The 27611-nt window shown below is 34.7% G+C and overlaps 1 protein-coding gene and 1 long non-coding RNA gene across 2 annotated transcripts; one reads left to right on the top strand and one right to left on the bottom strand.

Annotated features, from left to right (window-relative positions):
• The first annotated feature begins 418 nt into the window (after window positions 1-418).
• On the top strand, window positions 419-27400 carry LOC136809273 (uncharacterized). Its single transcript, XR_010846963.1, has 3 exons — window positions 419-508; window positions 12173-12260; window positions 27299-27400. It is a non-coding gene; the product is annotated as an uncharacterized lncRNA (long non-coding RNA).
• On the bottom strand, window positions 6322-8824 carry LOC136809264 (putative ascorbate peroxidase). Its single transcript, XM_067065787.1, has 3 exons — window positions 8286-8824; window positions 7517-7737; window positions 6322-7317 (listed from the first exon to the last, which is right to left on the bottom strand). Exons 1-3 carry the CDS (start codon window positions 8746-8748, stop codon window positions 6739-6741), a joined length of 1263 nt encoding a protein of 420 aa, XP_066921888.1. The 5' UTR covers window positions 8749-8824; the 3' UTR covers window positions 6322-6738.
• Window positions 27401-27611: the final 211 nt, after the last annotated feature.

The following is a 27611-nucleotide window of genomic DNA, read 5'->3' on the forward strand; positions in this document are numbered from 1 at the left end:
CTTCATCCAAGATCTTGGATGGTCGTCATGGTTACTTTTGTCTTCGTTGATTGCGCGATGAATAGAATCTCGATTCGTCGGCACAGCGTCAATATATGATTTTGACCTGTGCTTTTCACACGGTACTTATCAAATCAACGGCTTTTTTGGCACGAAATTCAAACCAAATGTAAACAAATTCAAACTGGGTCAGAAATACCACACTCTCAATGAGTAGCTTCTCTGGCTTCTGATGGGATTTTTGCTTATGTGGTGTAAGTTTGAATATAGAGTATGGATCTCCAGACTAACGCGTGCCACACACTGCACTCTGTAAACTGGATTTGATTTATTTATCGGCTTCCGGACAAAATATGGGTCATTTGCAAAAAAAAGCGCGAAAGAAATCGGGAAGGTAAATAAATGGTAGACCCTCGCAGCGGTGAGAAGAATGGTCGAGGATGATAATGCTGAATGTTCTACCATTCCAGAACCAGATAATAACTTCTTATCGTGAACATTTTTTAAGGTAAGAAATCGTTTTTAATCCAATCATACTAATGACACCATTTCACTCCCAGAATCGAAATAAAATATAAAAGGGATGAGAGGGGGGGGGGTGATTTTTGAAGTATTTTTTTAAAAACCTTGCTTGCTTTGTAGACCGCGAAGGACCCTGCCGACGCACCGGACTTAACAAACACCAGACACGCGAAAGTCCGGTGTAAAGTGAGAATTTTTTTTACCACCGGACAATTTCTACACTGGACTTAAGGAAGTCGGATGTCCGGTGTCGGAGAAGGATCGGACAATCAAAACACCGGACATGACCAGTCCGGTGCGTCCAGTGTTTCTTAATTTTTTGTTTCATAAATGTCCGGCGTATGCCTTCTTACCTGTCTTTAAAAATATAAATAAAAGTAATCACGGAAAAGGACGCGAAAAAAAAAGACATAAGTGTGAGAACAGAGTAATCAAACTCGTTAGAAAAAGTACCATTAGAAGTCATAAAAAATCAACCTGAATAAATGCAATCGAAATTCCAGAGAACTTCATAATTCCCCAAACAACATTACATTACTATGTCAAACTCCCATTACATAAATTGTACAATTACGTCAGAGTAGACTACGCTCGCCACCGAAGAGGTTTATTTGGAAAGGGTAATTACATTTTATTGTTCGCTTCTTTTTTAAAGATTGGCCGGGTTGGAAAAGTATGAATTTCTTTGTACACATTTTACCTACCCCAAATATTTAGGAGGCTGAGTTTTAAACAAATGGTCAAGTTGAAACGAACGATAAATGTATCAAGGTCTGTTTTATTTACCCCCTGGTGACTTAACAAAAGAGACTTAACTCGATGTTACAATCCAATTATTGAAAGTTTGTCTCGGCCTTTTTATAATGAGCGAGACATACGTTCTCTGATTACGCAATTTTCATATTGACATTTTCGAGGCATTTTGATGTAACTGGCAGTGCAGAACTTCACAGCTCCACTCTACCCATGCGTTTTAGAATCTCATATTTTTTGCCTAGTAATTATTTTTGAGTTATCTATCTATCTATCTGTATATTTCATATTAAAAGGTCCTAGGACCCATTATCCGTACATTTGTTTGCTTAAAAAAATGAAATATGAATAAATAAATAAATGAAATGTTAAGAGCAATAAAATATTTTAAAATTTTAATTAATGCTTGATAACGAGAAAAGAATGAATAGGATAAGTGGATAACCAAGCATGCAGCCCTGTGTGCTGTGATAGATTGTGCTTGATACTAGGTTTGATATAGAAAAGTACTAAAGAAGTATTAAAGCTAGCAGAAAGAACGTAACTTGATTGAAGTAGCCTCGGTGCTGGGGTAAGCATAGGAGCAGGCATAATGTGGTAGCAGACTACTAAATATTACAAATATTTAAATAAATAATATAAAATTAAATATTTATTTTTACTATTAAGAAGATATACAATTAAAATGGGATGAAAATTAAATATAAAATAATAAAGACCTATCGAAAGTGGTCTGCAAGTTTGTTTTTAAAAGATTAATGTTCTTTAATTGTCATAAGTCCACTCAGGGAGATCATTCCAGAGTTTAGCTGTTGATGGAGCAAATGAGTTTTTGAAGGCAAGCGCTCGCCCATGCATTTATTTAAATCAAATACAATTAGAAAACCTAGCCCTGTTTGAAAATATAGTCTCAGGAATTGCAACTGCTCCGTGAATGATGTTGTGCATCATTGTAAGGTTGCGAATTTTCCTTTGAGTTTCTAAGGTTTTCCATTTCCATTTTTTCATTCTCGTTGGGCTGGAGTGACAAGTTGGCAGGTAAATGAATCAGTGTGGTTGGATAATAAAAAATCATGCAAGATCATATGTTTTAAAGATATCAGAAATTCAGATGTGTCTTTTATCTTTAATGGCAGTATAGACCCATTTGGCAAAATCCAGTTAGGGACTATCTGCAAGAGCAAACCTCAAGCAAGTTGCCTGTTCCTAACTGACATAAATTTCACGAAATAAAAAAAAGTATGCGCAGGTCCAAACGAGAATTATTTGAAGACTTTGAGCTATCTAGGTGTTACTGAATTTATCCTGCACATATACTTTCTACCATTTCTTAGAAAAATGGCTGATCGTGGGTGAAAACAGGTGAAAATGACGCCACACGCTACGGAATCGGTCCATAGATGAAAACTTCTATATCAAGATTACAGGCTTTGTAGTGCAGGTGTGAAATGCTGCAATCTTATTGATGGAAATTAAATAAACAATCCCAAAAAGAGTGCACGAAGCAATCATTAGATTTTAGATTTAAACTGCTCACAGGATTTATTTGTCAATGTGTTGTATCAACCTGTCAGCAACCTGTTGCAAATGGAAAGATAAAAGAGGTGAGACTAGCCTAGTTTCTAATCCTGAGTAGGAGTCTAGATTGAATGGCTGCTAGACCTGTAGTCTCAATTTTAATAATGCTATAAACATAATTATGCACGACATCACTTAAATGATTTTACGGGGATGCGCCGCTGGTCAGGGTACCTTTTTCAACCTCCATGAGTCACAGGTAGGGTCACACCAAAATAGAAAAATCAGTCCCTTGTAGGGTGCCTTTGTTGGAAAATTCAGAGGAAAAGTAGAAAATTTGAGAACATTTTAGAATTTCAGTCCCATTCAGGGTGACTTTTTTTGCAAATTTGGCAAAATTTCTGCCATAACAGGGGGTTCAAAATATAAGCTGGGTGGTGGAAAAATAATTAAAACGTAATAAGTAGGTTGGAATTAAGGTTGGAATAAAAATGCCCTAGGTGGAAAATTCAGAGGAAAAGTAGAAAATTTGAGAACATTTTAGAATTTCAGTCCCATTCAGGGTCACTTTTTTTGCAAATTTGGCAAAATTTCTGCCATAACAGGGGGTTCAAAATATAAGCTGGGTGGTGGAAAAATAATTAAAACGTAATAAGTAGGTTGGAATTAAGGTTGGAATAAAAATGCCCTAGGTGGAAAATTTTTGAGAAGGAGGCTAATACAGCAGAATTAGGGCAAAAGAGGGAACTTTCAAAAATATTTTCCCAAAAACTAATAAGCGGGGGGGGGGTTAAATAAGAATGTCCTGGGTAAAAAATTTGCAAAAAAATTATTAGCCGTGCTTTTTTGGTATCCCAGAGTATTACATGATACATTATGTGTATCTTTGTGATTTTAAACATAAAGGATAACATAAAAAAATAAGTTAAAAACATTAGCGCAGATGTTGTTGAGAGGTTGGCAAGATGCAGTTAAAAGCTCAAAAATAAGTAGGTGTAGACTCGAAGATATGGAAAAGCCATGAATGAGCAAAGACAACAACAGGATATCTAGCTTACGTAGAGAGTTGTAGTCAAACGATATTGGAAAATATTTATAATATGGACGATTAAAAACTATTTAAATAGGTATTTTCATATTAAAATATTTAAGTGAAAAATAAAAATAATCAACATAAAAGGGCTTGCGGAACGAGCGTTCTGTTTTCGCAAAGCGAAGAAATTTCAAAATGTTTAAGAAATCGACGACTCCATTATTAATACAGCATTTAAAAAACTAACTACAGTAATAAGACCTTTACATTTCACCAAGAATTTATTGCCAGTGAGTCATAACAATAATTTCGAAGAAGAGGATGTTGAAAAAATTAAAAGACAGATAAAAAAGTCATTTGTACTAGATGTTGTAATACTTTTGTAGTAGTTTCAAAAAGTCTTCCTGGAAAAAGTATAAAGATATCTGCTCAATACAACTTTTCACAAGGTAAAAAAACAATAAAAAAATAAAACTGTAAAGAGTAACATCGTAGCATGGATATGGACTTGGTAACATAGAGGGATTACACTGGTATTTAAAAGGGTAACAAAGAGTATTTCATACAGAGCTTTTAAACTGAAAATAATTTGATGAGTTTTAAAAGATCCTTCTAGAATTTTTCGACAAACGTATCCTGTGTAAAAAAGACCCTATTTCAATCATGAAGTCATTAAAACAAAAACACATTGATGTGTAGTTTTAGTAATAATGTAGACTTTCTCGTCATTGTTTTGATTCTGTAGTTTTAAAATATTACAATAAATGTGACATTGTAATATGGACTTTTTGATAGTTTAGAATGTCATAACTAAAAGTGGTAAAGAATAAAATCCATTTTTACAAAAATATCACTAATTTATAAATTCACTACTAGTTTTCATACATTCATGCAATCAAAAAAGCAAATCCTGCAATGACTTCAAACCCCTTGAAACATTCCAATATTATAAGGCAGCGATCACGAACCTCTCCGGATGCATTACATTTTGCCAGTAACATGTTCAACAATTTTGAGGAAAATGCTGTGAAAGAGCTTATTTTATTTGGAAATTATTTTAAAGTGCTTGAACTGAATAATGACCACCAGCAGCAGTGAATTTGAAATTTCCTACTACTGACTTAAAAAAGATTAAAAATAAAATGGAAGTGTAGTTTCTGATTGCTTTTAATTTAATGTCATTAAGCATCACATGTCACACACAAAACATCCCATGTACCACCAAAACATTCACAATTTGTCCCCCTTCTTGTGTTGCATTATATTATTTATATAAGCTACATAATATTAATATTGAATCTTGATGGGAATCTGGTAATGTTTGCGTTTGCTTGATCTCAAACTACAACAAAATTTTCTTATGTTGTGTTGAATAATAGACCTTATTGAAGTTTTTGATTTTTCTAAAAAAGCGATGTGTATTACAATAGAATTCCCTCGAGGAGTTCCTAAGAGATATTATTTATATTTGTAATACACTCAAAACAATCCCACAATACATCACTTTTTTAGAAAAGTCTAAAACTCTGATAAGGTCCATTAATAAATAATGTGTCTGTTCTTCGCAGCATTATAGGGTACCTCCTCAACAAATGTTACTGACCACAATCACCCAATATTCGATGGCGTATGTATGATCTTTGTCGTAAAAGCGTTTACTCAAAGCTGAACCGTGTATAGACAACATGACAAAAAAATCATTGTTCGGCTGAATGTAAAGTTTAACCATCAACCATGACATGACATTTCCAATAAAATTAGAAAGTCTAAATGTTAAAATATTTCGAAATCCAAATGTTGCTTTTTTTTAAATCTGACTTGACAGTTCTGACAGTTGCAGAATATTTGGTTTGATCTCAAGCCATAAAAATAGTTTTCGATGAGATCAAATGATGTAGTAGAAATGGTTACTCCGATCAATTGTCACAAAAATGTGCCATGCAGTATGGATGCCACAAGGTAAACAACCATCTGTCAAACCATTGCATTTATCGAAAATTTCAAGTTGACAACAAAAAAAACAGCCACACACATTGTCACATTCATCATTAGCAAGTGGATGGTAGGACAGCTCTCCTCTCCCAGAGGAAGTGGTAAAAAACCTCAAGAATGATACTCGAGTAAAATTTCCAATAAGTGTGAACAGCAGTAACGTTATTTTACAAGCAAAAGATAGCAGGATCCTGCTTTGAACTTCTTGACAAAAATCGCCATCTTTGTTTCGCAAGTCTGCAAAAGTGAAAGTAGCAGCAACGACATAAAAACAAACATCTCGCACTTGATTGGATAGTCAAGCTCGATATAACACTTTTATTTTATAAAATAAAAAAAGTCTACTTTGCTCGGGGTTTTTTCGTGAACCAAATCGGTAGCATTTCTCGAACATATACAAATTTACGTCCCGCGTTCGCAGATCTTGCCAAAGGATGCGGAACGCGCGTTTGAGCGCGCTGCGCGCGCTCAAACGCACGTTCCGCAAAAATATTATTAGATTATCTATGTTGAGGATTCCAGGATGATTTGGAGACTATAAATTAGGTGTAAAGAATCAAAAGAGACTTTAAATTCAGAGACTCCCAGACTAAAATTCATAAAAGTCGAATTTCCTATTTAACAACCAGGTAGGGGGATTTATGATAACTTTTGATCAATTATATTGATAATATCCAAACAATGAAAAACATGTCATCATTCCCAAATTAATTAATAATTAACTTTTAAGGCTTACAGTTTGTTTACATGGCCGAGGATCTTGTAAATTCTCTTCACATTTACTGTCCGTATTACATTTTACAGATCAACCAATTTTATCACACTTTCTCAATAATGATCAAAAGTTAACGGAAGGTGACCTCTGATGACTCTCTGGTTTAGTTTGTCTTATAATTCATTTTGTGAAGTGTTGTTAATTGTTAATTGTGAAGAAAATCGTAAAGCATTTCTTCGATGTCCTCATCTTCGTCATCCTGGTCCTCGATTCTTCTGTTTCCATGGTGATGACGATTGTGGTGAGGATGATCATGACGAGCATGGTGTTGAGGGTGGTGAGGGTGGTGGTGGACTCTTTTTCCCTCATCTTTGCGTTCGAATGCATCATTTGAATTGAAGACATCTTGCAATTCCTCTACTTCTCGAATTTCCGTCATCTTAACGAAAACTTCTGAGAACTTGCTGACAAATACTGCATTATCGTTTACGTACTTCAAAAAAAGGTTGTTCCCTTGTCGCACTGGACCTATATTTGTATCGGCTTTGTTACAACATGGAGCAGAAGGTGTTGCGATACATTGGTTTTTTTCCACTTCTACAACGCATTGTGCTAGACCGTTATCTGTGTCCAGCCCACCATTTGAGTCCAGATCCCAAGCGATAGCCATATCTACATTAAGGAACATGTTAGGTTGATTTTTTGAATTTCTGAGTTGCTCAAAATCTGTGTTGGCTGTTGTACCAGGTCTTTGCCATTGCCATTTGCCTTCACTGGTTTGTTTCTAAATGAAAATAAGGAAATTGTTAAATTCATCTAACGTGGTAAAAGTTTAATGAGTTGATTTCTATAAGTCAGGGAAATCTTCTTTTTGAAATAATCATATATACTGTATTGTTAATTTGTTGCTTTTTTATTTATTTATATTTGTCCTGTTGTGATTGACCAATTCAGTCGAGTTGATATTATGTGTGAGAACATACCTGTGTCCAGTTTCCTCTGATTTGTTTGTAGTATTCATTGTTCAACATGTCAGTTTGGGGTATGTTGTTCACACTGCCTTTCACCCAACGCCCTTCAAAACCTGAGTTAGCAAGTCGGCACCTTCCCAATGTGTGAGCACCCAAGATGACTACTGTCTCCTCAACCGAGAATTGAAAGTTGTCTGCAAAGAAATCGCTTGCTTCTGGTAAATTCCACGTTGCTTGAATAAGAAAAAAACAAAAAAGGAATGTTAATTGAAGTGGACAGTCTAGTCAAATTCCGAAAACGGAGCTTTGGTCTGTTTTGCTTGATTTTGCTGCAACTTTAGGTCATTTCAAGTTGCCTAAAAGAATTGAGAATTTTGTATCATAAGTCGCAAGTTTCTTGTTAGATTTGCCAATCCCCAAATTCGTTCAGAAGCGTAGACAAGAGGGGCGCAAAATTTGTGTAGGAGAGCAGATTTTTATGACACGGTGATTATCTTTTTATATTATGAATACATCCGATCCTCAGACACGTGTTTCGTCCTTCCTAGGACTCAACAGTGCGGCTCGGGTATATTATGAATAGATAATTACTATGTCATAAAAATCTGCTTTCCTATACAAATTTTCCGCCCCTCCTGACTACGCTACTGTTCGTTAGTTATAGAATGGGACACTACGCTTTTATAAGGGGGCGTTCACTCAAGGGTCGTTCGCATTCATAATAAGAAGAATTCGAAGTAACAAGGTACTGAACATAAAACACAATAGGAAGTAAAAATACCTTTGGGAAATGTAGCAGATATATCCTCGTCCCCGGTAGTACTCGGACAATCTAGTCGTCCAAATTTTGGAAAGGCTGTAAACTGATCAGTCAATTCATCAGAGGCGTGTTGTAAAGCAACATAGCCAGCCAACATGTAAAAATCAGCTCTGGACATTTTGCCTTTCACGTGTGCTTCCCATACAGGATTCAATTTACTAGTATAGAAACTCAATCCACCATTTGAAGGATTGTTGTGATCAATACAACCATCACATCCACCAGCACCGACACAATCGTGGAATGCTAAACGCACAAACCCAGCTATCAGTAGTTTTTCATTATTGTTGATGATTGTGTTGTCAATCATTGTGTCCAAGTGAACTTTAGCCTCTAACACATCTTGTTGGCTTGGGTATAATGAGCAATGAACAACACATAAGAGAGCCAGACTTGAAGCAAGACTCAGCAACATTCTCATCATTGGCTTCTCTTTGCACCTTTATTAACAACGTTCTTCTGCAGGGACCCGCTTGGTCGCGTGTTAATCCAAGCACCAAGTTTCAGTTTGGTAATGAAATGATTATTTATTTCCAAATTCCTCTCCTTTTTATACCTTATTTTCTACTATTTCCTTTTATTAATCCAATTTCATTACTCCGGCCTCTTTTTGACAGAGAATTGATAGTAGGCTGCATCTGGTGTGTTTGATTGTTCCCATCGCAGAACATTATTTGAATGTTGATAAAACGTTGTTTGGATGTTATAGCCGTTGTATGAACGTCGATGTGTCTTGCCGTCTGAGATTGTTGCTTAGCAACGTCAAAGTTGTATTAAAGGATTTGACATTGAATTAAAAAGGACATGATTATAATTACAATTTTAATTTGTCTTGATTGTTCTTTATTAGGAATGTTTTGAAAATTCTTCCTCTCCGGCAAACCACCGTAAGGAAGGGGTATTTAATTATTAAATGATTGTAATCAAGATGTATCGAGTTTATAGTAATAACGAACAGGGAAACGTCCGCTTAGAAACATACTCATTAAAAACTGTCTTGCTATTTTAAGTGGATCTCGGTTCGGTTCGATTTTGTAATGATAGGTTTTAAAGTACGTTTTAAGTTACTTCGGGACTCGTCTTTATCAGTGGCTTCTCTAACCCTTTCCCTCTCGAGTCACTTTCTATTTCGACAGTAAGCTTTAACCCGTCGAAAAAAACAATTAACGTTACCCTTGAATCTTTGTCAGCTGAAACATTCGACCCTTAAGCTAAATTCGAAACCCTGAGCGTGAGCTTGACCCGGTCCAATAAAAAAGTCGCCATTTGACTCTGTTAAAAAGTGATTATCTGTAAAACAACGATAAGGCTGAAACTCTGTACCCTTTCAAGAAGAGATAATATGTAGTTGAGTCTCGGAATAACAATTTCAATTTCAAATAGCCTTCTTTTATTTTTGATTTCCCAGTCATCATCTCAAAAGTTGTTAAAACTCACAAAACTCAATATGTGGGAAACTGCTATATCGTGCTGAGTACGAAAAAATTTTCTTCTCTTTGGAGGCCCCCAAACACAAACCATAGGGGTAGAAGGCTCTTATTTCCAAAACAAGATCTGACATATGATGCCACGATGTTGATGTACTCTCCTAATATAGAATCCGCACCTGAGCTGGGACTATGCTGGACAGAATGCTCAAAAGTCTTCCGCTCCGACCATTATCTTCTGATGTTGTTTTGTTGAGAATCCATCGAAACTCGTTGCATAGAGAGGTTAGGACACAAGATAAAGTGGACAGGTTTTGTGAACATGTGCTTTCAACAGACCTTTCTCAAAAAAGCAACTAATCTTCTTTCTTTTAAAAGACAACCTACGTGTGAGTGGTCTAAACTAAGATAGGGATAAGCTTGTAATTATCTAATTAATCTTCTATTATGTCCTGCTTAATTACTGGTGATTTAGGTTCATTAAAGATGTTTTGAATGTTTTGACCCACATAAGTACTAAATTGTATAAACAGGAAGATTCTGCAGGAAACATTTGTCCTTCTCGCTTCATGTTTTTTTCATCCATATCCCTTTCAGTTCATAGATAGTTCAGCCTGGGTATCTATATCTTGGAAATGATGCTGATCCAAATCTGAACTTTGATATGGATTTTGAAACCTGTTACAAAATTGTTTCAGGTATATTGCTGGGACTTCCTTATAAACTCCGTCCAACCAGCATTGAAGCAATATCCTCTTTTTATGTTGTTTTTGCTTTTGCTTTTGGAAGCTCTCCAAGGTTTACTATCTTGGTCACTCTTTTTACGTTTTTACCTTTACTGCCTACATCTTTTAACATATTATTTTAAAAGACCGTTTTTCTAAAGTGAAAGCTTTTTTAAACGCAATTTTCCTGTACTGAAATCTTTCACAAAAAAACACTTCTGCTCCCTCTTTCCAAACATTTATAAATCAAATAAATCAAATAAAAAAAATATAATCAAATAAATCCTCGACGGGATCAGAATTAACGGGCAATTTCCATGGAGGTGATTTTCCTAGGGGTCAAATTTTCACAAGGGAAAGATTCCGATAGACAAATTTTCCTGGAGAAAATTCCCTGTCAAGTACTTCTGAGTTTACTTCAGTTTTTTTGCTAAGGCGAAAGTAACTCAATAGAGAAGTACTTCGGAAAAAAAGTCTGTCTCAATATAACTTGCAGCGGAGAAAAAAAAGGTTAGAACTTTTGATAGAATTCGTATTAGATAGCGGTTTTATGCTTTGTGAAAAGAAAAACTGAAGTGGAATATTATCATATCGGAAAAACTTGAAAAAAATCGGCAAATGAAGATTGAAAATGAAGAAGAAAATCAACTTCCTCAATAATTGTGCTATAATTATCATTTTCAAACGAGTGGTTCTTTGATCTTAGAAAATCATTAATGTGAAAAAAGATGCAGTCCAAAGTTTATCACTGGTTGACTTCAAAAACCATCAAAAAGCAACAAAAAGGAGCCCTTTTTTTAGTCAACCTGGGCAAAAGATTAAGCTTCGCATTTATGACATTCTAAGATTAAAGAATTTCTGATATAAAAATGAAGATCATAGCATTGTTTTTTCCTTTTATTTTTTTTTCATTTTTTATCTTTTTGACAATATTTCACCATAGTATAAGAAAGCCGCGGCTGGAATATGTACCGCATTGTCTTTTCAGTTAGTTGCTGTTCCATCTCTGTCTCCGAGCTTTATAAGAATATCAAGATTGTCAGTTTATTATTGGTGTGTTTGGTAGATAGTTTTTGAAATTTTTCTCTTATTTTCCTTCACAAAAAGTTTTTTTATTGCTAAATATCTTTGAATCTGTACTTAATAGAATACTTGAAATAATTTTGGATATATTTTAGGGGTATTTTGTGGAAACAATGGTTTTTGCCAAAATTGAAATTATAAGAACTACATTCAAGATGACAGCTTTCCTGTCAGTTTGAATGATAAATTTTGAAGGTGCTGGCTTGAAATTTTCACAGTATTATCTTGATGTACTTTTTCATTGATTTCTAAAACGCACTGAGAAGTAAGTATTAACTACAAACCAATAAAATTTACCATTAAAGATACTACATTACTGATTTCTTGATCAAGCACAACGACAGAGATAGAACAACAGAAATTCAGATGTTATCATTCCAGCCGCGGCTTTCTTATACTATGATTTCACTATCTTTTTAAGAAGCACAAAACCTTTTTTATTTCCGCTGCAAATCATATTGAGACAGACTTTAGGATAGAAGTGTGTCTTGCTTTTACTAGATGTTGGTGAGACAAAGGTTACTTACTATTCTGCCTTGTAAAATCAAAAATGAGTACTGTGAAATGAAATGAAATCAAAGTATAATCATATCATTTATCTTTTCGTTTTCAGATTTGTTGTTCATTCACCAACTTTGGAATATTCTCCAACAGCAATGAGACTTTGGCTAGACATTGTGCTTGGTTGTCATAAGTTCATGGTAAGAAACCTTATTCAAAAATATATGTATCTTTAGGCTATCTTTTAATGCAGCTTTTGTTTTGAACGTTGGAGTATTCAGTGCGGGCCTTTCATATAAAGGTCTCTTTTATTATAGTCATTCCTTGGTCAATCTCTTACCCATTGCCACTAGCATCACTTTTTAATTTTACTGATGGCGTGATACATTCGTTTCGCGAACGGTATTAGATAGAATCATAAAAAAGCGAACTAAGGGTTCGAGTTTGGCCTTTGTTTGTTAGACTTCTCAATACAATCATACAACAGAAACGTGTCCTGTTTGAATAATAGATGCGCTGCCAAAGTATAAATAAATATAGTAAAATTCTACCAAAACTGTTAAGCGTTTGTCAGGAAGCAATATATATAAACAATCTTCAGCATCTTCAGATTCGATAAAATAATCAATCGTTCATAAAAATAATCGATATTAGAAAGCTGGATATGGATACATAATTTACAGTTTTTATTGTTTAAGATGTGAAAGGAGATTGTAAAATCGATGCTTCCCTTTCGGTCACTTTAAACAAAGTTTGCACTAAATTTTGCGATGAAAGCAAAATCTGGATTATTGCTAGCTACTGTTGTTAACAAAGCTTGGATAGTTTCCTTGTTTATTTGATCGTTTGGGAAAGTATCCGTCAAATCATCCTCAATTGGAGACGTGATGCAGTCCAAACGACCAAACTTCATCGTAGAGCTTAAAAATTGATGTTTGGCTTGATTTAATTGAGTCGTAGCTGTTTAGAAAGCAACGTACCTATCTAAAATGTAAAAGTCAGCTCTGGACATTATGTTGCTGGCAGTGCTGTAAGATGTATACAGTGCTTTGGTGAATCGATGTACGACATCAATTGGGGAAATTGACATTTTGGGGTGAACGTACCCTGTACTTGAACCCTTTCATATCGAAAAATCCAATGAAACAAAGTATAAATACTGAAATCCCAACTCTCACCCGAGCTTTAAATTTTGAAAAACGTTAAGATACCCAATACTGTCAATATATTTCGGCACTGATTATAGACCCTGCCCCTGCTTGATAAGTATGTCTTCAATACCTACCCAGATTGAATCTATGTAGGCTGGGTTTTGTTAGGCTTCTGCTCATCCCCTAGCGAAAAGACTTTCAAGGGTTTAAGAGACATCAACATGAAAAGAAATTTGAAGTAAGTGAACGGGATTTGATTTGTCTCTAAAAATGCTGGAGTATTCTAAATGACAGACATAGTGACATCACAATATGATGCAAAAGATCTCTTAGTGTTCAACACACATACAAATAAATAAATAAATAAATAAACTATATTTTCGTCAACAAATTGCTTTCTTTTATTTTCTAAAGAGGTATGAATCAACCAATTTGCTTTTTTGTCTAAAGAGGTATTAAAGACACGTACTCTTACTTTTGACCTCATGCCCGTCAACAAGATAATCGGTTTATCAAATTCTGGCCTCACTCACTTAGTAAATTCAAAGTCAATCTTTTGATAAAGTTTTCAGGGTGAAATAGACCATTTTTTCCGTTGTTTATCACAATATCTTAGTATCCTTGACATTGGATTTATATTTATTTCAATTTACCGGTAAGTTTAGATAAATAGAAGTCTAAAGCATTTTTTCTTCAACGTATCCTGGCAATTGTACTTATCAGTGTGAGTTAATCTTTGATGCTTTTGGCCGACGGTTGTTTTTTTTTCCATCACGAATTTCAACCTAAGGTGGTGAGCTGGAAAGCAGTGGTGTGGTGTTGCTTACGTAAGAAGTGCAGAGCGAAAATTCTGTAAGAACTTTTATGTAAAATCTGGTTATTTTTATCGAATCACTGGAAAATCAGTTATTGGATTCCTGCGTTGTAAGCGTTCAAATTTTGCACCAAAAGGTGCATTACCGTCATTCTTCTAATTTAATCCTCCGGAAAAAATAATTATTTTGAAGGGGTCGTACTAATAATAAGAGGAAATAAAATACCTTGGAAATTGACGTTGATTGTCGTACTAATAATTAGAGTAAAAGAGATATCAAATCGTATTAAATTAGGGGTTGAAAAATTAAAAACACACTTTTTGGTACTTTTTATTTAATTTTTCTTTCTTTTTCAAACTCTTATTTTGACCAACTTTTCTTTTTTCTTCAAAAGTTTCCAGTTCCTTGAGAACTTTCTCTCTCATTTGACTGTAAAGTTTTGCATTGACCGTTTTGAAAATGAAATCAGCTGGTATCTCCATACCTCCTTGTCTTTGAAGTGTCTTTGAAACAAAAAAAATTCGTTTATTTTTACTATTCGTACTATAATTAGAGGAAAATTTGACCTTTATCGTACTAAATTAGAGGAAAATCAGAAATTCGTGATCATGGACTCGTACTAATAATTAGAGTTAGATAAATTATTTCATTTTGCCAAAATAATTAATTCGTACTAATTAGAGGACGGATTAAATTAGAAGAATGACGGTAAAGGGGGTTTGGTTCTAGTTAAACATGCTTAAGCATGCGTGGGTGGTCATTTAGACAATACCTATCACTTCTCGCATATTATAGATCATAGAGCATAAGATTCTGAGCAAAAAAGTATGCTACAATACATTCCCTACTAGAAATAGAATTAAATAAGGCTTTTTAAAGCTCAAAATCTTGCCATATCTAGATAGCCGAAATGGCCGTTTTGCTACTACTTTCTGTAGTTACACTTTTTCGCTTTGATCTGCATGTAACGTCACAGTCTTTTGGCCATAACTGGCCATAAAAGATTTCCCCGGTGTGCCCCCTTTAGAAAGTTCTCTAGTTATATTTCTGTTTTGAAAGAGCCCAAAAGATTCCACTAACGGAAAGTTCTGTCCAGGCCCTTTTTAATCGCCCCTTGCTATATAGGCTATACAGGATAGAATTTGAGTCTACCAAGTTTATTTACGAAAGTTTTTCCGTAGTTAAACAAAGGCTTTCATAATAATTACGTGAGTAGTTTGGATTTCTGGTGGATGGCTTGTAAAGTTTCCATAACAGTTGATTTATATTGATATCAAATTGTTAAAGCTTTCCCTTAAAAGACGTGACTTAGCCTCTGTAAAAAAAGCCTATGGAGTGGATTGTATAATGAAGGTCAGAGTGTTACGGATTTATATTCTGCTACATTGTCACGAGTTCTATAAAATGTGTGAAAATTCATTAAAGTAAGGTTTGGTGTTACTGCACTGGTAGTTGTTGATGAACTTCATTCGAATGGTGGGTTTGTATAGAGTTGAAAGTTTTGCATGCACAGTCCAATGATATTGTGTGCATACTTACTTTTGCTAAAAGCTTTCAGTGGACAATATTGCTCAAGGTACTTTTAACAAGCTATAATACGCGAGTTCAAATGTGCAAAGTTCTGCTGAGGTTTTATCTTCCATCCTCTCTGTTGCGTCGGAGACTTGCGTTTGACTAGTCCGTTTGTCCGAGGAAAATTTAAGAGCGAGCCTGACCCTTCTTTGGCAGTGCTCAAGGAACTAACAGTTGAGAACGTTCCACTGGGTTCCACTAGTGCTATACACTACTTTGCACGGCTTCCATTTCTGATATCCATCCTTGAAACTCCTGTGATGTGAAAAATGATCGTGCTGAAGATTTGTCAGTATCCATGCCATCAAAATGTTGGAGCCTCGCTTCTCAATTAATCTAATGAAAGGAATTTTTCAACTAAGCGTCAGATGGGTTACGCAATGATTTATGAAGTGACTCTCTATTGTGTCATTAAGTAGCTCAATGTCATTGTGCGTGGGCGAATGAAGGGAAATGCTTGTATTGTCGACTCCAGTTTCAAATGCAACGAAAGAACTGAGGCATTTTTCATTTCTTTCTTTCTTTGATAATGATTCAGGTATCATGGAATTGTTTATGGTAATTTATATCAGATATAAAGAATACTGTAGGTTGATGAAATGCTGGTAAAGATAGAAACTGCAGATAGTTCAACAATTTAAATTTTGATTTGAGATATATTATTATGTAAGATTTCCCAATCATCGAGGGTGCTTTTCTGTTGAACTTAATTTACTTGATACGGTTGTATACTGCTCATGTATACTTAACAAAAAGTATTTTTATGCTAGAAGAGAATTCACCCTAAACTGTGTTCACATACACGATCTTTGATTCGAAGCTTAGTTTCTTCATTAAAAGTGGTATTGATTTGAACTATCAAGAAAAGAAGTGATTTTCAAAAGCTGAAATGTCTTAGCCTTACGTAAGACACGTTGATGTTTTGAGTTTCGAAAGAGATTTGATTTGTTGAAATTCCACGAGCAGCTTGAATCTAGCGCTTTTGACGTATTCGCATCGACCCATTTTATTCCTTCAAAAGTAACAAAATTCAAAATTGAGACAAGCATAAACAACTTTCTATAGTTGAATGTTTCAAACAATTATGATGCACTGCAGTAGCGGGATTTTTCTATTAAAAGCTAGTAGTTTCTCCCTACAGTTAGCTTATATGTTATGTGATCAGTGCAATGTCTGTCACAGTTGAACCATCTCAATTTGTGTCTAGAAATAGAGATATGTTTTTAAATACTTTGCATTTATCTGAGGTGTGTATATTTGAGGCCAGTACGGGCATTGAAAGTACTCCGAGTTTTTATTGAGTTGGAGTAGAAGTGTGATTTGCTTAAAGAAAGTTATATAGAGGAAACATCATTTCTACTTTATTATATCGACAAAGAATTTGACATGGAAATTTATTCCATGCTAGGATAAGTATTTTGTTTATGTAGTCGACATTTGAGAAGGAGCATGACAAAAATAGATTGATGATACCAACCAGTAAAAGGAGAGAGCATCTCTATTGCAAACAAAAACATAAGCAAATTATAATTAAATCAGGAATGTTGGCCACTGTAAGAACTTTTTAAACAAAGAACCTCGGATTACTGGCGGAAGGTTTATACAAAATAAAAGGGTTTTTAAAATTCTTATTCTTTAACGATTTTTGTATACGTGAGAAGGCTTTAATCAGAGTCGGTTGACATCATCAAATCTTAGAAATCAAAGTTATGTCATCGATTTTTGTTACGTTTTCATGGTAGCATCATTATTACATTATTAGGGTTTGAGGTAAACAAGATTCAACCGCTCTAATGAGTATGGTAAATAAAAGGTGGAGTTATTTTTATCCCTGAAAACGCTGTGAGAAATTCCTGCCCTTTTCAATGGTTTATTTCCATCATGCAAAGCATATATTATTTCCGTTGCGGTTCAAAGTACACACTCTTATGGCATTGGAAAACAGGGGCAGGTCTCCCAACAAGGTCATTAGTGACTAGTCATTTGAAAAGGGTAAAGCTAAGCTGTTTAATTTGGTTCTGACCGTAATCTTAGACTCTGGTATTGTCTTTTGATTGATTCTTTTGGAATTTCAAGCACGCGAGTGAGTCTCTCTCGCGCCTACGCACCTTACAATTATTAGTCGGGCCTCGTGTCGCGCTCCTGGGTTCTTTACGCGCCCACGTCCATTAATCTTTTAAAAATAGAAAAATAAGGTGCGTTAAAGATTGAGGACATAGGGCTCCACGTTAATTGTATAAGGTGTTTCAAACATATGGGATGGTAAAGCGCGTCAAAGATAGGAAGGGTTGCCACTTGAGTCTTTTACTTTGGGTTTTTCCCATCGTCAATCGGCTCTGTCTTACTTATAAATATGCTGATCATCATTATTAAGGCATCATATTTGGAAAAAAAAGCTCAGCTTGAAATGATGCCGTGAAGCGAAGATGAAACTTAAAACTTTAAACTCCTTTTGACTGTGTTTTAATTGCATTTCTTCGAATGTTAAGAATATAAATTAAGCTGAATAAAGGAAGGTTTAAGTTTGTTCAACTACTAGAGTTTCTACATAACGAAAAAAATAATCTCTTTTTCTACGGAAGGCGGCAAATGACCGGAATTTCCTTAGTTCCAGGTCAAATATTTTAAAACATTTAAAATTAAACATAAAATTACAGCAGGGCTCCTCTTTGAAATTCCCATGAAATTTTCTAATGTTATTTTTGAAAACCAAATAATTTATTTGTCATCTATTTATATTTCAAAATAGTTTCTCAACGAGAACAAATTAAAAATTTGTCATTTTGAAATAATTGTGTAGTTCTTGTAGCCCATTCTTCCATTCTTCCGGGTTTGTAGGTTTTTTAAAAAGACTTTTGAGATAAATTGTTGGTCCCTGTTTTGTAATGCTTTGTTTCATTTCGTTTTTCAGAGCTCGAAATTGTGAAACTTTTTGCCAAGAAACTCAAGATAAAATCGATTTTATTTTTCTTTTTTCGGTTCTTTTTTTTTCATCAATCAGCAAAAATTTGAATTTTTTTACACTTTGACCCAAAAGTCGGAATTTCTTATGACGTGTTATGGGGGCAGATGGAAGCCACCCTTACTCCTTGAAAAGTTGTTAAAATCAAATAGGACAATATTTGCAATTGCAAAAGTATGTTAAGTCTCACGGAACCTTTTCATTCGTACCCCATAAATCTTTTGCGTCACCACCTATCATAATATAGTAAACCAAACATAGAGCCCAGTCTTCTGATTTATTATTGGAGTCTTTCGTTTTGGTTACTGATCCTTAGCCTATACTACACGGCTTTTCTTCTACGTAGTCACATCTATTCCATACTTTGCGACTTTTTTAGCCCAGGTTTTCGAGCTCCAAACATTCGATTCTTTTACGTTACTTTAAACTTTCGAAGAATTTGCAGTAGGGAAAAAATCGAAATTCCGTCAGAAAAGTTGAAAGGCTTCTATTTTTCGAAAATCATCGAAGTGGAACTGACTAAGAAATGAATTGAAAAATATCGGTTTTTGGTAAAGTGATTGCTAGTCTACAGTATCCTAAAAACTGTTATTTTTAGACGAGACCGTTGCTGACTTTAGGGAAACGTATTTAAGCAATAGGTCGGAGTTTACAAGGAGGGGTAAAAGAGCTGTATTAGTTTTCTCACTTCGTCATCTATCGAGGGCTCATTAGTAGATCCTGATCATGAAAGTCAAACGATTCACACCTGTTTCACTAGGCGACTACGGATTTAAAGTAAGAAGGCAATTAAAAGAGCAAATATTAAGCCTTTTGTTAGCCTATGGGATAAATAACGGCTGATACTCTCCAGTGACGCAACGCAAACTCGTGAAGGAAGAAGATGAAGTGTTGATTGATTTCAGTAGATCGAAAATGGGGAAATATTCTCAATTCGGAGGAAGGGGGGAGGGGGTAGTGGAGGCAACAATGAGTGAAAAAAGTCACTTTTGTGTTAGGGTATTTTCACCTTGACGGTCACTTTTTTGGTCACTTTTTCTCCGATTTCGTCTCTTTTAAGAGTCACTTTTCGCTAAGGTTTATTCTTTAAAGATCGGTTTATTTGAGGCCCAGCCCGACCCTCCCCTACATTCTTCAACCCTAATACCCCAGGATGCTCACTCGTCACCTGTCTACCTTTCTTCACTACTAGTGTTGAACTAGTCCAACTAATAGGTTTTAAAGTGGTGTAATTGTCTTTTTACACCCCTTCTTTTCCCTCTTTTTGGGATTTTTGGAATCCAGAATTTTCCAGGTAAACAAAGTTATTTTTATCCAATATTTTCATCACCTTAAATGAATAATTCATTCTTTTTTTGTTCTTGATTTGGAAATCTTTCTCTATTTTTAGAATATCTTTGCTTCCTGTTTGTCATCTTTTCAATGTTCGATTTATTGGTCAATTCATCAAAAGATCAGTTGGAGAATTTTCATCCTCCATTCTCGTTTGATTTCACATAGTAGAGAAAAGTATCGTCCAGGCTTGTTATAGCTTTGGTCAATTCCGTGATAAAAAAGTTCCGCTCTGCTCTCTAGAGAAAGGATTTCTATCTACAATCCACGTTATAGTAAACTGAAATATCAGTAAATTAAAAATCCTGTATTTCGATGCTTAGCATATTACTGCCTCAAAATCTTCACCGTTCTCTAAGTGTCGTTCAAGTGTAAAGGTATACGTCAGGGTTCGACAGCTCGCATCTGTTGAGTCACAAAGCTTGGCTGTGCATTAGGGGGTAAGACCCATTACATAAGGGGTTGAAGGGTAATTATTCTTGCATCTTTATTTAGTCATCCCCAACCTTCTCTGAAGGGCTAGAAGACCAGTCAAATAAACACTGATGAAAAATCTACTCTACTTAAACCTTTTAAAAAATAAAGGCTTGCCAACTTCCTAGCTACATTTTGCTTAAGAAAAATGTATGAATCGAATGTTATTCTAAAAGATGTCATTTACAGGCGGAGCTTTGTGGTGATGGCTAAACCGCATGTTCCCACGGTGAAAAAGACCATAGTTTTTAAGTGATGGTACTTATGATTTAGAAATTCAAGAATTTTATCTGATTCCATACCCTTATTTAATTTGTCATTTTTTCCCAATCCATTCATTCCTATATTTGTCAAAAGTTTTGAAATTTGGTACAATTCTACTGAGCGTAGAATACTTTCTTTAAAATCTAGATATTTTCTTGGCTTCTTCCAATTGTCAAACTTGTTCAATGTTATCTTATATATCTGTATCATATGTGTATTTGACCTACGTCGCGTTAAAGCCTTCTAAAACATTTGAAGGACAAAGAAAAATGAAAACACTTTCCCACGGTGAAAAAGACCATAGTTTTTAAGTGATGGTACTTATGATTTAGAAATTCAAGAATTTTATCTGATTCCATACCCTTATTTAATTTGTCATTTTTTCCCAATCCATTCATTCCTATATTTGTCAAAAGTTTTGAAATTTGGTACAATTCTACTGAGCGTAGAATACTTTCTTTAAAATCTAGATATTTTCTTGGCTTCTTCCAATTGTCAAACTTGTTCAATGTTATCTTATATATCTGTATCATATGTGTATTTGACCTACGTCGCGCGTTAAAGCCTTCTAAAACATTTGAAGGACAAAGAAAAAATGAAAACACTTTCCCACGGTGAAAAAGACCATAGTTTTTAAGTGATGGTACTTATGATTTAGAAATTCAAGAATTTTATCTGATTCCATACCCTTATTTAATTTGTCATTTTTTCCCAATCCATTCATTCCTATATTTGTCAAAAGTTTTGAAATTTGGTACAATTCTACTGAGCGTAGAATACTTTCTTTAAAATCTAGATATTTTCTTGGCTTCTTCCAATTGTCAAACTTGTTCAATGTTATCTTATATATCTGTATCATATGTGTATTTGACCTACGTCGCATTAAAGCCTTCTAAAACATTTGAAGGACAAAGAAAAATGAAAACACTTTGACTTTGTGAGATTTTGGCACGATGCCTTCATTTTCTTTGGCAGTTGAAGTATAGTAGCACATATATTTGGTATGTAAAATGACAAAGTACGCCAAATATAACATCTGATCTACTTACCATAATTCGTATAAAGACTCTTCACGTTTATACCATATTTAATTCGAATAAGCTGCATTACACGAGTTCTCTTAAAGTTAGACTTTTAATAAATATTGACTTTCAAAAACGGAAAAATCGTGTTGATTGGGATTTGATATTTTAAATGCAATACCAATCCGGCAGATTATCTCGTTCAAACACTCTAACAGACATTGACAGGAATAGAACCAACAATGAATGGTAATTCGATAGAGTGGATATAATAGTTAATCCGTCTCGACTTAAAAGTTAATCAGATTGTTAAAGAAATATCCCCTCCAGTGACTTGAAGGTATTTTATCTAAAAGATTGATTTTCCGATAAATTGCTTTCTTGTTTTGATTTTCTTCCTGCATATGTTTATTTGAAGAATTTATTAGTTGCAAACACCCCTGCTTCATGACATGATGATAATTTCTACCAAGTTTGAATGAAAGGAGGTAGCTAAATGCTAATCCAGATGGTATTTTTCTCATATCTGCGAGACTCAGTGATAATGCGAGATCTATCAGTAGCTTGTTTTTTTATAAGTAAAAGGGGCTCGGTGTCAAGTGACTTAGATGTTCGCTTAGATGTCTATAAATTGTCTTCTAAAGTCTACTCTATATATGACTTTGTCATAGTGAATCATTAAGACGATTCATTAATGTCATTGTTAATAGGCTCGATGACATGTTTTTGAATAGGTACTCAAAATGGTGCAATTTTGTTGACTCGGTAAGTTGTACTAAATCATACAGGTATATAATTGAGGAGACCCCTTTATTACATTGAATTGCACGATTTTTTTAGTTGAATTGATGCTGGGCCTGTTTTTTTTTTAGATATGCTTCAATGGGTTAGGCAACAGGTATGAAAGGCGATTCCATATTTTGATCATAGGATGAATATTTCCCATGCTATACCACAAAGTCTAGTCTCCGGGCTAGTGTTCGCTCTTTGTTTGAGTTTGTAGTATTTTATTGTTGGCAATACTTCTTGTTTTTATAGACGGGCAAATAGTTTTCAATAATTTACCTGTTAATTTTTAATGACTGGCTTGTGCCGTAACGGCATTTGAAATACAGTTGAACTCATGTAATTCGAACTCCTATAATTCGAATACTCCTATAATTCGAATACTCACCTAATTCGAACAGATTATGTGTTCCTATCAGAATTTACCTTGAAAACCTTACAAGAAAACTCCTTTAATTCGAACCCATGTAATTCGAAAAATCATTTAAATCGAACATATTTTCAGGTCCCATCAAGAAATTTTATTCATGTTGTTCGAATTTTCGACTTTTTGATTGACGAGGCTATCGACACTCTCAAAAAGATGACTCTTTTCAAATCATGAACGTCATCCCACTGATTCAGAAGATCTCCGAGGAGAATTCCAAGAAACGAGAACAGAAAATGAAACAATCGACAATCGAAGACTTTTTTGAAAAATTATGAATTGCCTTTTAAATTTCAAAACATGTCCGTGTCAAGATTATTCATACTAGTATTTCACCATTCTAGCTCGGAAATACAAAAATTGTTCAAAAAGTAAACCTGGGAAAGTCTTTTTTCATCAAATCAGGTCAAAAATATGAAAACTCATTTAATTCGAAACTTATGTAATTCGAACAAAATTATCGGTCCCTTGAGAATTCGAATTACATGAGTTCAACTGTACTTTTCAAATTTAGTTTGCGAATAAAGGTTCTGTGATCACAAATGTTCTCCATCTATCACAGTGTTTACGGAACAATTACAACCACAACCAAGCCAAGAGCATCGAAGAGGAAAATTTTTTTTATCTGTTATGTCACTTAATCAACCAATTAACAAAAATTCCCTTCTTCAACTTAACATCACTTTCTAAGCGCCTCAGATTGTGGTTTCATTCGATGGCTCTTTTCGTGTGTAAGAAGGCTTAATTTTTGAAGGGATCAACAAAAACAACTTGATGCAAACGTCCTTTGTACGTCCAAAGAATGATCTCCAAATGCTTTCAGTGCTGAGTCATTTCCCATCTTTTAAGATTGTCATTGCACTGTCTTGCGTCAGTAAATTTGTACGCCTTTTCTTGATTCTTTGAAAATTAATCTACGACCAACTATTTAAAGAATCCTGCCAATCAGGGCCCACTTAGAACATATATCTGGCTTCTTTTCCTGGCAATTTCGATTTCCAGCCAATCAGTGAGCGAGATTTGTATTTCTAAACCAATCAGAATTAACTGAATTATATCATTCACGTCATTTATCACAGTTCTTAACACCTTTATTGATGTCGTGCGTCGAGAAAATTCTTTAAATCTCGACCAATCAAATTACAGCTTCTCTTCTTTCCACCAATCAAGTTTGAGTATGTTTCCTACTGTTTTAACTAACCTATTTTCACTGAGATACTGTTTTCAAAAAATCACCGGCAAAATATTCGATTCGATTCTTCCTTTTCTTTCTTTTAAAATTTCGTCATCATGGCGAAAATCATTTTCTATTTTGAAAAAGGTATTGCGCATTTTAATAGCAATCTAATTATTGAAACACACCAGTAAGCTACATCCGAGGTCGCTAAATTTCTAGTTTCCTTGCTGAGACTTCGAAACTCTAATGGACCTATATAGTCTTTTACTTGCCCTAGGAACTCCAAATGATTTTGTAATGAGATTAAACTTTTGCAATAGCTACTCTAGGTTCATCAAAGTCAGGACAATCGCTTAATCAATGACAATGTATTTTTGACATTCAGATAACGTCCCATGTCTTTTTACAAGCCTCCTTCCAAGAGAAAACTACCTAGTCAAGGTTGTAAATGGTGTGATGAAAAGGAGAGGTCTTATGATATAAAAATTCCGCACAGTTGAGTGACAGTTAGACCAGGGTGAAGTTACGAAATCTTTCCTCAAGATTTGTAAATATACGATAGTGATTTCACAATTCAAACAATACTCTAGAGATTCTTCCTTTTTTACTTCTTTCTTTTTCTCTCTTTTCTTCTTCGATTAATTTATTAATAAAGTTGAACTTTAAACAAAGCAGTCAAACCCAAACATGAAAAATATCCTGCCAAAACCACGGGTGACGGTAGAGCAATGATGTAATCTTTCTTCTGAAAATGAACTTTTTTTGTGAAGAACAAAAAGAAGGGAAAGATAAGGATGTTTTCACCCAGTATGGGATCCCCTTCTTCCCCAGACCCTATATAAATGGCAATCTTTTAGCTCAGTGAAGTCAGTTAAGTTCATCTACTCATACAGTAAAGGACAGAAAAAAATAAATCTGAAAACTCAATAATCATTGAAACAAATCGCTCATCAAATCATAGAAAAAAAATAAATAACATCAACGACTCGATCAAATCAAAATGCAGAAACCAAGCAGCGAAACACCTTTATTGATATCGATTTTTGCAATGCTGGCGACACTGGACATTGTTGCGTCTTTAGCGGGTCCTCTGCAACATGGCAATGGACAGTCTGGCAAAACTGTCGTCATACAAACTACACAACCACGCATCACGACGCCCAAAACGGTAAGCTTTTCTTCTATTTTCACATGTTAGTTGAACTTTCTTAACTTGAATACTATAATAGTCGACTCTTCCTAGTTCGAGCTTCAAGGTGCCAAAAATGTCTTTGAACAAGAGAGGGAAAATCTCGAATTACAGAGAATATTCGAATTATGGAGGTTTAATTAGAGAGAGTTGAACGTAATAGTCAATGGCAACTTTGGTTGGTCTAATCTGTGGATATAAAGAATGAAATAATTGATCTCTCTTCACAAAAGAACTATCGAGGTTGGAGATATCCAGTGAAAGGAGTGACCCTGCCCCCTACCCCTTCCGTCATGAAGCTTGTATCAAATTTTCTGTCACTCGCAATAGATAATTTCAATTTTATTTTTTAGATTTTATCAAGTTTCGAAAAATTATGTGCAAATCAACCCGAATGGTGTCGAAAACGAATGTTAAACAACAAACTGAGAATGAAGCATTCATCCGACCAACGATCAAGGAGACATTTGTTGACCAGTCAATACATTTTATCACACAAACGCAGAACTCAATCATCCTCTACGGTGGACAGGAAACCCCAACGCAATATCAACCAAAAATTACAAAGATTAGCAACGATGCAAAGGACTTATGACTATATTAGGGAGAGCAATAAAATCATAAAACGTCTTCAAAAGTTCGTCAAGAAGGAATTCAGTTGAATTGCAGGAAATTGGTGCAAAATAAATTAGCCAATGTTGATTGATGTCTAAACATTGACAATATAACACTATGCTGGTGAAATATGTCCCCCCATGTAATGAAGCAGTGGTGCACACTGCTATATGGGTTCTATATCCATGTTTCAGAGGGCTTCTTTACCAACCAATTTCACGGAGAAAAGTTTATTCTTATTAGAACCTAACAGGCTAGTTTGGACTTCCTCGTACAGAATTTATGGGTATTTTATTAATGGGTAATTTTTTTGGGGAAGATGATAATGATAATATTTTTAATAAAAGACGCAGTTGTTTATATTATGTGTGTTAATGGGTGATAAAATTTTAATATATGACAAAGTTTATATAATAGTAAGAAATAGTGGCAATTTAGGAATAGGGTTGGGATTCTTTTGACGGAGTTGTTGCTGTAAGTTTTGGCAACACTCTTCCACCATGCATCAGTTTTACAACTGGCCGTTTTGACCTATACCAAAGAAGTAGAGCTATTATATCAAGTTATTACATATTTTAACACCTAAAGTAATTTTTTTTAAAACAAAAGATTTGTAAATATTCATATCAAGAAGTATGACGCAGAGAAAATATAAGGATTTAATTTTAGGTAAACTATTAAAATTAGAAATAAAATGATAAAGTATTTTTTATAAATCGGACCAGTTTCTTTTTCACTTTCCAAAGGAAAGACATTGGATGTCTTCATAATTTGCCAAGTATGAAATCCATGGAAAATCTACCTCCCAATCCTGATCCAGTCTGGAATGGTAGTGATGAATTGGAACAAGTGGTGGCCTCTTTTAAGTGGTGATTTAAGCTGGTCAAGCAAAATTCGGCACACACCTAGTCAGATAGATGGTTACAGATTTATAGCTTGTAGCCGCTTTTTAGGGTCCTTAGCATCACCTCAAAGTTTTTTATCAGGAAAAAAGTTTGCCAAAGCTGAGATATGACGATTTGAAAATGCTTAAAATGGTTGCTTAAGTGGTTCTTACGTCGAACTTATTCTTGCTAAAGTCAAATTTGAAGGCCTTCCTCAAGTCTTTAGAGGAGTTCTACATACTAAAGATTCAAAAACATCTGATTATTGTTTTCTGCATTTTTTCTTGTATATTTTCAATATATTCAATATAATCAATACAGCTGTATAATCAAACAATATTTTTATGAAACTTATAGCTGCTACCTTATTTCTAACATCTGCTCCCTTAAACGTTGAAGGAAGGTAGGACCGAGTACCTTCTCGTGGAACAGGCAATGAGTTTTGACCGATTGTTGTACTTTGGCAATAACAGTAAAGTGGGGGGTGTGATGTGTACTCAAGATAAACTAGGGAGCATTTTCACTACCAAGTTCTTTATCTTCGTCATGATCGATATTTTTTGTTTAGGTCTGATGGTTGAGTGACTGGTTCCATAAATCGGTCCCCTTCCACAATTCCAACCCAGGAGGGGACCCAGTAAGCTCCAAAAAATCAACAATAAGCTTAGTTCTAAGGTAACAATTTTATTTTCTTGATTTTACCTCATCTTACCAGAAAGTCCTTCTAAATACTTGACTTGGCCTTACTACTACCATTGCAAATATAGTTGGGTGAATCAGACCAGCATTCTTTATATTCTAACGTGACATTGAGGAACTTAAAAACGACGAAGTAGCCTTCAATTGACGTACAAAACATTCATGATTTATGAGATTGAAAT

The sequence above is a fragment of the Clytia hemisphaerica genome, unplaced genomic scaffold, assembly GCF_902728285.1.
Source record: "Clytia hemisphaerica strain Z4C2 unplaced genomic scaffold, Clytia hemisphaerica genome assembly, whole genome shotgun sequence".
NCBI classification, from domain to species: Eukaryota; Metazoa; Cnidaria; class Hydrozoa; order Leptothecata; family Clytiidae; genus Clytia; species Clytia hemisphaerica.

Coding starts and splice junctions, on each gene's coding strand:
- LOC136809264 (XM_067065787.1), bottom strand. CDS start 8,748: ATGATGAGAATGTTGCTGAGTCTTGCTTCAAGTCTGGCTCTCTTATGT. Junction 7,738..8,285: donor ATCTGCTACATTTCCCAAAG/GTATTTTTACTT, acceptor TTCTTATTCAAG/CAACGTGGAATTTACCAGAA. Junction 7,318..7,516: donor TCAGAGGAAACTGGACACAG/GTATGTTCTCAC, acceptor ATTTTCATTTAG/AAACAAACCAGTGAAGGCAA.